Here is a 13,803-nt window from a genome sequence, read left to right as displayed (position 1 = left end):
CCTATTCGAATTTATGCGCTCGTATAACAGCAATTTTCTGCCTCACTATTCAACTCAGCAGAAGTAAATTCAATGCTGTCAAGAATATTGTTTAAAATTTTGTTATTCCCAAAGATTTTACCAAGTCTACGATTATTCGTTCCGCTCTGTTTCACGCGTTCATATTTCATCGATGTTTTAATAAAAGTTTTTATTGCCTCTAGTTCAGAAGGAATATACACAGATTTTCAGCGGCTCTCCACATTCTAGTTTTCAGATTCAGCAACGGGAAGAGAAATGGTTTTTATTCTTGAATAGTTCGACTTGAAAAATAATTAAATACTTAAAAAAAAGCTCTTTTTCGATTTGACTTTACCCAACGATTTCAATTTTATAAAAGGATAATTAATCATCGTATTATACATCATACTGCGGATCGGTTTAATTAAGACCGATGCTATTCCGTCTTAATCTCTCGTATTCCGCGTTTCATCCAAGCTGCACTTTTCTCTCTACAATTTCCCAAATCCATCTCGATAAAAGAAAACAGATCGAGACGAAAAAATGGAGGATATTTCTCGAATCCTTTTACACAGACGTGCGGTACCGTTGTTGTCTGCCCCTTTCTCTCTCTCTCTCTCTCTTTCTCGCTCTTCCCCTCTCTACCCTGGAAATCTTTATACTTCTTTTCACTCTATCTCTGGCCCGTCCTGGATGGACTCACGCTAGGGTTACGGCGTAAATACGCACACTATAGAGGTTGGGGGGCGGAGGTGGAGAAGGAGGTGGAGGAGGAAGATATAATGCACATGCATACGGAATTCGTGGCGAACGTTTCTTCCTCTGTCGAGAGCGTTGTTCGCCCCCCTCGGCCGCCCCGTTTCGTTGGAGGTAATTAAATATCCGCCGGTTGTTGCCAGAGTCCAACCGCCCAACGCGCTACCTTAACGATTGTCTCTGGGTCAGAGGTCGCACACGCACACATCGCACAAATAATACCCTACTCGGTCGCGGTTATACGAGCCCCGGTGATGCAGAATAGCATGGGAACTATTATGCTTATTAAGATGGAAAGTAATAAATTATAGGCAGCTAATAATGGGAACCAGCCTGATATAATTGATGCGGTCTTATATCTACACGTTATAGCTCTCCGTGTACGCGTACACGAACTAATACTTTACATAGCCTTTGTTATTCTCGCGGCCGTGTCATGTGTACTCGAATCCATAATTTTTGATTCGCGAACAATCCTGTATTGGGTATTGACACCGGAGCTAGTTGGCACCCAATTGCTTTCTCTCTCAATTCTGTCTTCGCCAAGCTGATAACATTGAAAGCAACGGAAGCTAAATCTATCGGGATGGTTTCAGTCTCTACAAATAAATGATACAAACGAAACGCGACGTGATTCGATTTCGAGACTCGATAGTAAATATTGGATTTAGGTACCTATCCAAAAAAATAACGCGTTGCGATAAGTTACAAGCGATCAAAAGAAGTCTTGTGTAGTAATGATTTCTCGTGATTAGTTCTTTTGAAAAGAAGAATAGAATCAATGTATCAATAAGACACCATCACAAAACTGAGGGATCTAATTACATAACACTTGGACTAATTGCGAAAATACTCAGCTTTTATAGGTTATGTATCTACAGCTTCAGAAGTGCGGTTAAATGTGCCAACTAGCTCAAACCTGTTCTAATACTGTAAAGATCGAAGACCTCAGTCTTGTCTTCTAGAATAAGAGATAGAATTTTCATCGATGGTTCAATTCGCTCTTCGACCCCGCGTTACTTTGGGATAAGAGTGTAAAATGTTTAACGTCAAGCGCCACCATATAATGCCCATGGGTGCCAAGCATATCCGACGTGTGTCCGCAGAGTCTATTGTAGATAGATATCGGTACCTGTGATGCGCCTAGTAGAAACCTGCAGGACAACCCACGCGAGTGCCGTTTACCGAGACGAATGTGTGCCTCCGATATTGAATCTACACAAGAAGCATTTACGGGCGAGGGTGTGTCCCGGCTAATAAACTAATTTCGGTCTTAATTAAATCCAAGACAATGCGGCAACTAATTAAAGTAAACATTAAAGACAATAAAAACCGGTCTCCAAACGCGGGTGTAATATAAACTGCGGCTATAAGAGAGTGAGGTCCTGCTGCATCCTGCATCCTGATGCCATGCACGCTGCCATGCTGCCGCTTCGGCGGTCCGGTTGTAAAAGTTATTCTCTCGCTCACGCGTCTGCTGATCGGCCTCGAGATCACGGAACTCTCCTTCGGCTTCCTGCCTCTCTTATACCGGTAATTCACTGCCGACCCCCGGCGACCTTGTCTTCTCATAACCGGGAACCGAAATGACTCCGATGTCCGCCCCCCTTTCAGTTGCGGCGACAATACCTTGGTGATAAGACTTACTTTGAATATTTCACGAAAGTGTATCAAAAAAATATTAGATTTTCTACTCACTGATGCAATAGACAGAGAAAGAGAGAGAAAGAGAGAGAGAGAGAGAGAGACTTGTGTTTTGTCTTTCTCCCGACATCGTGGTCTATTGTCCAGTGTAGATGTAGAGGAGTCGAACACGCCAAACAGAGTCACATCGAAAGTCGCCTAAGACGCCGGCGCTTTTCCGACTGAACCATAAGCTGAACCTGGTTGGTGGACCGATGAGTCGAGATAAACGCAGAGATCGAACTAGTGAGTATAAAGTCCGGTTCCGCGGAGCACAAGCGGTGACCAAAAATCGCGATACTCGCAAGTTGCGAGGTAGAGACACGCAGGTTTGTATGTACACGTATAGTGCACAGAGTGAAAGAGAGAGAGAGGGAGGGAGGGAGAGGGAGAGAGAGAGAGCCACGGCGAGTCTACAATTTTAATTAACCCGGTACCGGGTAGCCAATCGCGATCGAATCGGGCGCACGATCTACAAGGAATCTACATAAGATCCTCCACTCCCGGCTACAACTCAATTCCCTCCGGGGGCCCCCTGGTCCTCGGGGCGCCTCTCCCATCGCCAAGACACGCGTGTGTGCGGGCTCACCCACGTCCGATATCCACCTACCGCCATACGTCGCTATCTCCGAGATCGGAGATAGTAGCAACTCCGGCATCGGCACCACCACCACCATCATCACCATCGGCAGCGACGACCTGGACGCAGTTACGCATGCCTCACACCCGTATATTGTCTGCTTGAATAAATTCTTCGAAAAGGAGGAAGAAAAATAAAAAATGGAACCAAACACCGGCGACAACCGGGGGGTCAAGAATAACCACCCCCTGCATTTTTCCTGGCTCCTTATGTAAGGAAGGCGAAGTGGTGATTCCATATTTCTTACATGCACGCGGTACGTTAACGATGCCTTAGTATCAGAGTGAAAATACTACCATTCTAATGGGTAATTCTATTACCAACATGCTTTTGCTTGACTTGAAGTCCATTCTTGGCTCTGTTTCGACAAACTATCTTTTTGCGAAGGGTTGAAAAAGTTGTTAAACTTTGCTTTGCTTTGAAATAAGCCATCGAAACTGTTAACAGAAGTCGACCGTGAAGATGATAAATCAGAGTTCGTACCACATTATTATCTCAGAATTCTCTTAATCGATATAATGACTGCTTAAAAATAATTTTACTTCACAATTATTCAGAACTTTGAATGTCAGGTAGTTGTGGGCATTGGGTATAGACAATAAATTACTGTATTAGAAAACGAATGACTGATTACTGATTACAAGTATCGATTGTGGTCAGTGCAGATCATCAGTCTCCAACAATATCCTGTTACATATGCGAATACATATCGAAGTCGATAAATATTCCTCTGTTCCGATCATGCGACGTTTGATATCCTCAACCTATGGCGTCTGCTGCAAGGAGTAGGTAGATACCTTATAAACCAGGGACACGCAGAGGTACGCGGTGCAAAAGAGATAAAGAGCAATGCGGGGTGTATTTTCTGAAACCGGATACGGCACGCGAGGATGAAATGTAGCGAGGGGGGGGTACAAGAGACGCGCTGACTTTGGTCCTTTTGCGGAAAGGTGGTGGATGGGTGGAGTGAAGTAAAGGAGCATCTTGGCACAAAGAAGGGCAACGCGTATGTCGTCGATAATACACCCGGTCATCCCGGGTGAATTGGCTCGTGGTGGGTGCAGAAGCACCGCCGTCACGTCACGCCGGTCGCAAGGTGGGCTGAAAATGAGAGCCTCTAAAGTCTTCTAAGCTGCAGCGAGACGGAGCGAAAGACGGCCGCGAGGTTCGAGGAGGTGAAATAAGGCATAACGCCGTGTAACTCGACACCGCCGCTCGCGTATGTAAAACCATATGGTGTAAAACGAGATGCCGCTTCGTTCGAGTATTAAATTGGGTCTTTCGAGACACGTGATGCCACTGCTTGAACGGCTTAAACGTACCTGCACCGGCCGTCTTTCGAAACTATTTGCCCCGACGCGACGTTCGTTCTATCACCAATCCGCTTCGATCCCTTTTCAGCTGACACACCGAGTCTACCGCGTCTACAATTCCATTCTCTAAGAATCTTTCCGAATTTCCATCGAATATTTGGAAAACCTTGACTGTAACGAATTCAAAGTCTTCAACTTTCTTTTCTTTTCAACGTTTTATATGGCTGATTACGACTTTTAAAGCAACCGTAACCCGACAACTGAAATGATGAGTGACAAATTTTTTTATACACAAGTTAAGTTCTGCATGATCAATGGCAGATGCGGTGAGTAAATTTTAGATCAATGCAGTGCGTCTGAAGAAGCTGTGAATAATGATTATTAAACATACGACAATACTCGACGTAGCTGTGATTGATCAAGCAAAAGACTAAACTCGATTCAGAACTTCTTGTCTTTATAATTCATTTATTATTTTCATTACTCATATTTATATTTGTATTTATATTTATATATATGTATATATATATTTATGTATACCTACGTATCGACATCGAATTTATATGTATGTATATCATGATCGTGTAGGTGTGCTTGTTTTTCTATATACCCTGAGGGTCTCTTGACGCGATCCTTTCGTGCCACTTGAAGTGACTCTGATTGTGAGTCTTGAGATTCAGCGGCTTTCGCCGTCGTCAGTCCGAAAGGCTCGCTTCAAGAAACTCACTCTGTATGTCTATTGTTAAAGTACGATAATTATTATATAAGACCTGTTACAGTGATACTTAATGAATTCAAAATCTTTAAAATCTATGAAACTATGTGTATGGTAATAATAATAATAATAATAATGATAATAATAATAATAATTTATGACTAAAATGGCAACATTTATACGCATGCGGTGCCATTTTATTGTTGCCAATTTCTGTTATTTACGTGTGTCATGATAAGTTGATTTCGCAATAATCGGTAACAATAAAATGGTCAGATGCTTCACATCGAGATTTAAGACTTATGGTTATATTAATTAACTTAATCAATTCTCTATATCTATACTTTTTCTTATGGTTTGCCTATCTGATCAGCTCGTTATGGGTAAATGAAAAATTGACTCATTTTTTATGATTTATCTATCGAGTCACGATCGACTTTCGTTCAGAGTCTCATGCTTTTCTAAATGATTTTTTATCCAGTTTTGCTCTCTCTCTCTCGCTCTCGCTCATTCTCTCTTTCCTCTTTATTCGTCGTGAATTACTGTTTCTTATCTATATACGCGTTATTCTGCTTGGATGTATAACATAGGTACAAACTATTCAATAAATTATACACTAACATTAAATTAATCGTTCAGGTTATACTATGTATGCGAATAATAAAAGTCTAATCCAATTCTTCAGATACCCTGTGCACGTAAAGTATATCTGACGAGATATGCGATTTTTCATAATCATATTCTCAAGATCTTTCGTTCGCATACCTAAATTTTTCAGAGAAATACTGTAGCAAAGCTCAGAGAGACACGTGATGCCACTTTAAAAAAACTGTCGATCATCGACGGATTCGCATAACGTCTATCATGTGAGAAATAATTATACAGGTATAGATATAATTGTGGTGACGAGAATAGAATCTAAAGATCGTACGCTGACGTCATTCAGTCGGTGTAGATCATTGATCATCAAAATGGTAGATTTACCGAATCCCATATCGCACTCCGCACGCTATCTCGTCAATTTTCTGCTAATATATTCCGTGCAATGTAGGATTGGATACATTTCTGTATAATATAGCTAATAAGTTTCAATACCAGTTTCGAAAGGTGGCGAGAAGAGGTCAAAAGATTGTCAAAGTCCGGAGACTGGATTGGATCGGATCGGATCGGATCGGAGCCATGAATCATGAAACATGTGCGGCACAGAGCTTTCCGAATCCCGGATAAAAGCTCGGATCGGGCGATATATTCAATGCCTCCTGCTAATGTGGTTTTGGGATAGTTGAAATATAATGAAATTGTGGAGAGCGCCCTCGAGGGTCTTAAGAAAGCCCTGCCACTGACCTTTCTCGTGGTTGACCTTGCGCTCCTGCCGCCGCGCGTTGTCCGCCGCGACCTCGAGGAGGCCCTGGATGTTCCTGAGGAGGGTCTCGGTGCTGGAAACCGAGGGGTCCTGTCCGCTCTGCGACACGGCCACCGCCGCCGAGGCTATTTGGGAGTAATTTAAAGCTTGCGGACTTTCGGAGCCGGGTGCTGGCAGCGGGAGGTTCTCCGGGACGTCCGAGAGATCTGGAAAATTAATAAAGGCTACATTGAACAGGTGTACCACTGGTGAATCATCAGGGTTTCAAGATGGCGCGCTTGAAAGACGGGAAAAGATCATGACGTAACCTCTCTTTTTTTTGTTCAAAGATTGAAGTTGATTTCTTAATTCAAAATGAGTTATCAGAAAAATTGGAATAGGAAGTGAAAAGTGATATTCGGACAATACACGCGCGTTTCTCTACCTCAAGGATCTGTGAAAGATGTAATAAACTGATTGTGAGCAAGATGGCGCGCTCGAAAGGCGGAAAGAGATCATGATATAACCTCTCTTTCTTTGTTCAAAGATTGAAGTTGATTTTCTAATCCAAAATCTGGTATGAGCAAAATTGGGTTAGGAAGCTAGAAGCGAATTTGCGAAAATCCAATTCGTTAAATGATTTAAAAATCGTCGTTTCAAAGTCGAAGAATATAAAATTCAATACATTTACTCGGACTAAGTATTCCAAATTTCGACTCTCTATACATTTCTATCTGAATGACGATATTTTTCTATATTTCTCCACTAATTCTAACGATTTTATATTTCGGCTTCTTACATTTTCACTTGATTTTGTACATACATACATCGACTTATGGCACACTTTAAAATCCTTAAAGTACCCATCTATTTATTCCGCGGCCATTTTTTCACCACCTTACAGACGAATTATACAGCGAGTCTCCGAGGAGTTTCCGGCAATCTGTTATTGCACTCAGAGGATTCAAAACCGCAGGTTAAATGTCGATGATAAATTTTATCCATGGCCAAATACCCCTAAGGTGGCGCAGGCATATACTTAGCGAAAGTTTTATACTGAGGTAGAGAAAAAAAGTTATGGCGGTTTTCGTGCGTGTCTCGACGCCGTAACGTCGCGACGCCCCCTTGTTACCTATCCGCGAACATTTGATTTAACGTTATTTCAATTCGAATTAATCCAACGCTGGTAATATTTAACTTTCACCGCGCTGTGCAACATCGCCTCCGAACCCCCCATGCTCATCCCGATCTTGTACCTCGGCAGGACCATGCTCGTTTAACATGTCCTCCCGGGATATTTCGACGTCTATCTATATGTATGGCTATTCATTCATCGGCTCCCGAAGTACCTACTAAGTGGATGTCCGTCGATGAAACGAACAATTTTCTCATCCAGCTCGAGAATATACGTCACGAAATCGGAGAAAGAAATTAATGCAGAGAAATAGGCGCTCCTACCGATTTTAATTTAATTGATCGTAACCGCTAGTTTATATCATAATTTTTATTAACTCTGCTGTAAGTTGAATCGTTGATAATTTGACCATTAGAATCGTTCCTTTTTCTCATCTTCTCTCTTTTTACATAACGATAATATCTTGAGGCAACTATAATTTGATCAATATGGTTGGGCAACTGTATTATTTATAGATCAAAGATGATCAAAATGATTCGTTATTATTTAGAGAATTTTAATAAAAAATTTTCAAGGCTTCATAGATGATTATAAATTACAGTTTCTATAAAAGGTTCTAAAAAGCTTTACGATAGTACATAATGAAGTTCAAGAAGAACGATATCGATACAAAAGTGGGGATTTTTGTCGGAAAAATCATATTCAGATGATCACTCTGATGGAAATTACGTCTATGATCATAGATTAGATTGGACAGATTCCCACGTGGCTATGTAAGTCGATCCTGAGGCTGGATCAATTAGACAAATTACGAGTGACACGGTCGAAGTTAGTCTTCGAGATCGAGGCGTGGATCGCCCGAGGGGCCGACTCGAGAGCGTAAGAAACCCAAGAAATGCGGCATTACGAACGGTTATGATATTGCGGGTCGAGCACACGCGCGACGGAGTAAGAGAGAGAAAGAGAAAGAGAAAGAGAAAGAGTGATAGAGAGGGAGAAAGAGAGAGAGAGAGAAGGAGAGGAATAAAGTCAGACGTGCACGTGGACAGCGAGGAGATCCGTTTGCGCGGGGCTTGGTTTAAGTGGCTTTCATCGGATCGGCGGTGCAGCTTTATGGCCAATGATAGGTGGTTTATTGTATCGTCTTTTAATTATCAGCGCGCACCTACAGCGCCGCATTCGTTACAGGCGGTACTTAGACCGATCCCGATCCCGGAGGTCCCGCAGGACTCGCGACCCGGGACGATAACGCCCCAGTCGGCAACTTAGGGACCGGCGACAACGAGCCATTACAATTATCGGCTGCAGGACTCGTCATTTTCGCCCTTTGTCCGGCGCGCCGGCGCCTGAGACTCGCTCAACGCTTCCGCGCATGCGCGATGAGCCATGCACCGCGCGGCGCCCGCGCAGTAAATGAGCAAATTATTATCGTCGTGTTATAGCGAGGGTATAGGGAGAGATATTATTTCTAAGAAACTGCAGTGCGTCTCATTAAATCAGAACTGCATTCCGAACTCGTGTTCACTCCCACAAGGCTTCCCCTTGTTCGGGGGCGCGCGCGCAGCTTCCACGCTGAGCATACAAGGCCCATTTCGGTATACCTACCAAATACCCACCCACCCACCCACCCACCCACCAACTCTCGGGATTTATCGGTACAACTTGATATTTAGCGAGCCATGTTACACGCGAAATAATATCGTTGCTGTAACGGTGGAACCCCACACCAAGCACTATCTCTGGATACCGGTCAAGTAGTCGTTGTTCATTTCGCCCGAACACAACGGGCCCAAGAATTAGTCATCGGCTTCTTCGCGGCACTGGTTTAAGGCTGAATCAAAAAGATTTGAATAAAAAAATAAAATAAAAAAACCTGTTGGAGAAATTTGCAGCAACGTGATTTACGTCAACTTTTGGCGATTCGACAACCCGGCCTGTTCTTCAATTTACGAATCGAATTTACAATCTACTTTCTATCGGAAGACAAGCTGGTCCAGCAAGTTGCAAAGACGGTCTCCCTCCTCCAACCCACCGCTAGCTCTTCCGTTGTTCTCAAGAGAACGTGGCGATATGTTACAAACCTCATTAAAACGGAACTGTAGACAGAATCTTTTATATAGGGTTATTGGAGGTACGTATAGCCAGTGCGCGAAAAAATATTGATTCATTCTCGTTGTTGTTCCGTTTGTATAGTGACCGCGTATAAATCCTGGGATCAGAGAATGAAATTTCGACCAGGTTTAAGAAACTGAGACGATTCTAATGCCTCTTTTTCCTCATTTTGATTTATTTACGGTTCCTTGGGTGAAAAACTCGCTCGCCTCGACTTTGATCCGTCTTTAATTGGGCAGGACCGAGTCCCAATTAACGCGTCCCGTATGAGCGACAATCGAGGAATCGATTAGAAATCAATGCGATTATAACGCTCGGTCGAGTCAAGGTGTGAGGCCGGATCGTGAAGAGGATAGTCGTCGTGGTCGAGAGTTGAGATCCCTATCCCGCGTCCCTTATCTTTGGTTATTAAAATGAAACTAAATATACCGTAGATCTGCCACTAATGATCTCACAATCCCTCGGAACCTACGCGAGACTTCAGTGGTTCTTACTTCGTTTTATTCCGATGCTGCAGAATCCGAGTCAACGATCATCGGGGCGAAGTTCCAGACGAAACGGGCGAAACGATCCACGATTATCCCGAAGCGAATAGCGAAAAAGAGACGCACCGAGGGCTGAAAGTCGACTCGCGGAGGATAAGAGAAGATCGGAATCGATCGATTTCGAAATATTTTGACAACCGCTGGACCGGGACGTCAGACGTGTTTCTTCGAGCGAACAACTTGAATGAATCCCAGAACGTCTGGGGCCTGCGATGATCGATGAGAGGTGAGGTACCTCTGACCCACCACCACCACGCCATCCACGAGCCTCGAAGACTGCAGCAGCGCAACACTCGAACCGATATAATTATTTTCCATTTGCATATATGCAACGAAATCTGTTCCCTCGGCCCAGACTTCAGCCCTGTAAGGGGTAAATTAGGCACCCCCTGTCTGCACGCTGGACTAATACTCTCCAAGGCACTTCGCCGGACGAAGATGAAGAACAATCGACGGCTGGTCCCACGTGACGCACTCGAGAAACCGAACATCCAAGTGCGCATGCGCAGAGTTTCTCGTCTGTTTAGACAGGCTGGCCAACTGTATATGGTTTTTCCCCGGCGTGAACTATCAACATTTGAAATCGTTTCGAGGTTATAACCAGACTCGAGTTTACACCCGTCACATTTTGGCTGTCTCAAATTCTCCATGCAACATAATCTCGAGACTCCTACGGATTTTCGTAGTATCGGACTTCCGTATGACGGATGCTGCTAGAGTCTCTGATGTGAAGTTTCATCCATTGACCCCTTCTTTACTAGGCCATGGAAAACGGAACCTGTTGTGTATTTAGCGAGTTGGTAAACCTGAAGAACAGACGGTAAACTGCACCGTCCATTACGGAATCACGTGATTGGACGCATGCGCATTTGGGTCTTCAGTTTCTTAGCATTATCACGATGTGGTACTTGTATTATGCAAACAACCGATGAACCGACTGTACCTATTGGGATCAGGATCGCTTGTTTCTGTCACTAATTGCGAGAAACGCGTTTTCCCGTCTGACCTGAAGGTGTGAATAATGAGCGATGAACTTACCCTCGTCCTTGACATTATCGTCCTCGAGATCGTCGGTCAAGTTGTCCTCGTCGTCCTCGTCGTCCTGCGAACGGTGAGAGGCGCCGGCCTCGCTGCCGGATTGTTCGCCGACGCTGCCGCTGCCGGCGGTTTTCGACAAGTTGAGGACCGGACTGTGTCCGTTCGAGGAGCCTGAAACAAAGCGAGAAGAAGACGGGTTGAGTCCGGGCTTTCCTGCGGCGCTGGATGAAGCCGGTCGAGTTTCCCCGAATGCTGCAGCACGAGGGACCCGGCTGACAAGTTGATGGATTTTATTTGCCTTCGCGGATCCCCATTTAGAGTGGAACAAGCCAACTATCCACTTTCCGAGTCCGCCTCGTCCGTATTTGATATCCTAGCATTTTAATCCTGACGTGGATGGATTCTGTTTGGGCAGCGAATGAGCCACTCGACCGCGCATCGACGGCCCTTCACGGGGGATTCTCTCCTCGCTAAACGGACTCGGGTCCCCCGAACCCCCCAAAAACGCAAACGGATCCGCAAGGCGCGGCACGCGGACACGAATCCGTACTTGTAGCTGCAATAAAGTCTGCGCCGCTGGGCCGTCAACCCCCTTCATCCCCCCCCCCCCCCCCCCCCATCGCCCATCGCCCATCGCCCATCGCCCATCACCCCTCTGTTTCTACCTCATGCCTCGTCCGTGAAATGCTTTAATCGCACCAGCTTTGCCCTGGAATGAATTTATCTTGGCCTTCCAACGCCGGAGATAAAGGGTTCGTGCGGCTAGACAGATTAAAATATTAAGGGGAATTGGGAAAGAAAAAAAAAAAGAAAAATAAAGTAAAACCCTGCACGCGGTCATCGCGATCACCCGGCTCCGAACGGTCTGAAACACGATATCGAACTTAATCTCTGCGCGAGGCTAAACGATTGGCGGTACTTGCGCTGAAAATTGAAAGAAAAAACAATACCGCGTGATCCTCATCCGCAGGATGAAAAAAGAAGGTAAAGAAAAATAATGAATAAATAAAAAATATGGTGCAAAGAAAAAAAATGATTGCTAATAAGCATTCGGCTCGCGTTTTACAAGTCTAATAAAGGTAATTGAAATCGATTTTTACTCCGGATCAATTAAGATCCAGATGGTAATCGAATCCCGCGTGGATTTATCGCGCTTTCCGATCTTGACCTTAGGATGACGTTGCAGGATCGAGCTTTTGTTAACACCCGCGAAGCTGCCGAAGCGTCTCGAATGGTAATTCGTACACTCACCGTTGTGGGAACTGAGGTCACGGGGTTTGTGGTCCAGTGCCAGAGCCCGCTCCGCATCTCCTCTCTCCTCTCTCAGTCTGTAACAAGAAGAAGAAAAACTCGGATCAGCGAGGAAACAGCGATCAGCTTCAGGGGCGGAAATGGAAGTTGGAGGCTGAAACTGAAGTCAGTCGATTCCGGAATGCGGGATAAAATCTGATGCAATGTAATGGCGAACATCCTCGAAATGGAGGCTGTCAAACTTCGGAAAAATGTTCCTCGTTATAAATGCGTTAAATATAGGTATCTGTATACATATTTTACTTTTCTTATTATTTTTTACGATTCTCAACATAGCAGGGAAACTTTTAATTTCACTTTTTATACTGTTTGCGCCTTTAGCTCGAAGGCATTTACCTCGCGTAATAACTTATCTCATTGTGCCGCATCAAGAAACAGTCTCCACGTAAAAAATTCCCGTTTCTGACTGCTCTCAGCGGCAAGATTTTTCCTCCTCGAACGAAAAGCTGAAGTGACACTCTTGAATTTGAATCTCGAGAGATGGTAAAAAAGAATGAAGAATAAAATTTGGTAATTAATTCTGAAATGACCAGAACGAGGGGATGAATAAGTAAATGAATTTCTTCTCGCACTCTATTGCATATATAGAATACAGGGTGGGCGGCTGAACGATGCCTTGAACATTTTTTTCCGAGCAAATTACTCCCGAGGGTAGGCATCAGGAAGTTCTTTTACCACTGCTTCGCACCTCGAATCGAACCGCGGTCCATTAAGTAGAAAGTTAATATCATTACGCTATATAATATCGGGCGCATCTGGGAGCCGCGAGGAGCACTTTGCTAACGCCGCCGACTCGACTCGACTCGATTCGACTCGACTCGACTCGTCCTGCTCCCCCTCTTATGTGGCGCGGTTTTCGCGGAGGCATCTTTCCTCCACCCCGGTTATAATGCTTTAATTTTTTAATGAGAAAATGCTTTTAAAGACCCAGAGAGAAATATTATCCGACGAGCAATAGGTGCCGTCGTCCCTATTTGCGAGCTTACGAGGCTTCCTCTATTCCCTTCCCTTCCGAAAGCTCAGCTGGCTTCTGGGTAAAAGAAAAAGCCGCATGGCCTCAGGTTTTGTATGGACGATTATAGCGCTATGAAAAGTCTAGAGATCGCGAAGTTCGTTCGATGGCTTCACTTGCAAAATAATTTTATGAAATTGTAATCGATGTCCCTGCAACTTGGGTTATTCTAATCCTGATAAAGATCAGGATGAAGGTAAG

At 44.3% G+C, this 13,803-nt stretch overlaps 1 protein-coding gene across 3 annotated transcripts in view; it reads right to left on the bottom strand.

Annotated features, from left to right (window-relative positions):
- LOC124406651 (dachshund homolog 2) overlaps window positions 1-13,803 on the bottom strand; it is a 175,834-nt gene that overhangs the window by 44,678 nt on the left and 117,353 nt on the right. For all 3 annotated transcript variants that reach the window (XM_046882138.1, XM_046882139.1, XM_046882140.1), the window contains 3 exons: window positions 12,531-12,607; window positions 11,280-11,450; window positions 6,452-6,676 (listed from right to left, as the gene is read on the bottom strand). In XM_046882138.1, the coding sequence (XP_046738094.1) occupies window positions 6,452-6,676; window positions 11,280-11,450; window positions 12,531-12,607 (473 nt within the window). The remainder of the gene's footprint in view (window positions 1-6,451; window positions 6,677-11,279; window positions 11,451-12,530; window positions 12,608-13,803) is intronic.

This window comes from Diprion similis, chromosome 6 (assembly GCF_021155765.1).
Source record: "Diprion similis isolate iyDipSimi1 chromosome 6, iyDipSimi1.1, whole genome shotgun sequence".
Lineage (NCBI taxonomy): Eukaryota > Metazoa > Arthropoda > Insecta > Hymenoptera > Diprionidae > Diprion > Diprion similis.
Note: the sequence above shows the minus strand (reverse complement) of the source record. Positions and strands in the feature narration are given on the sequence as shown.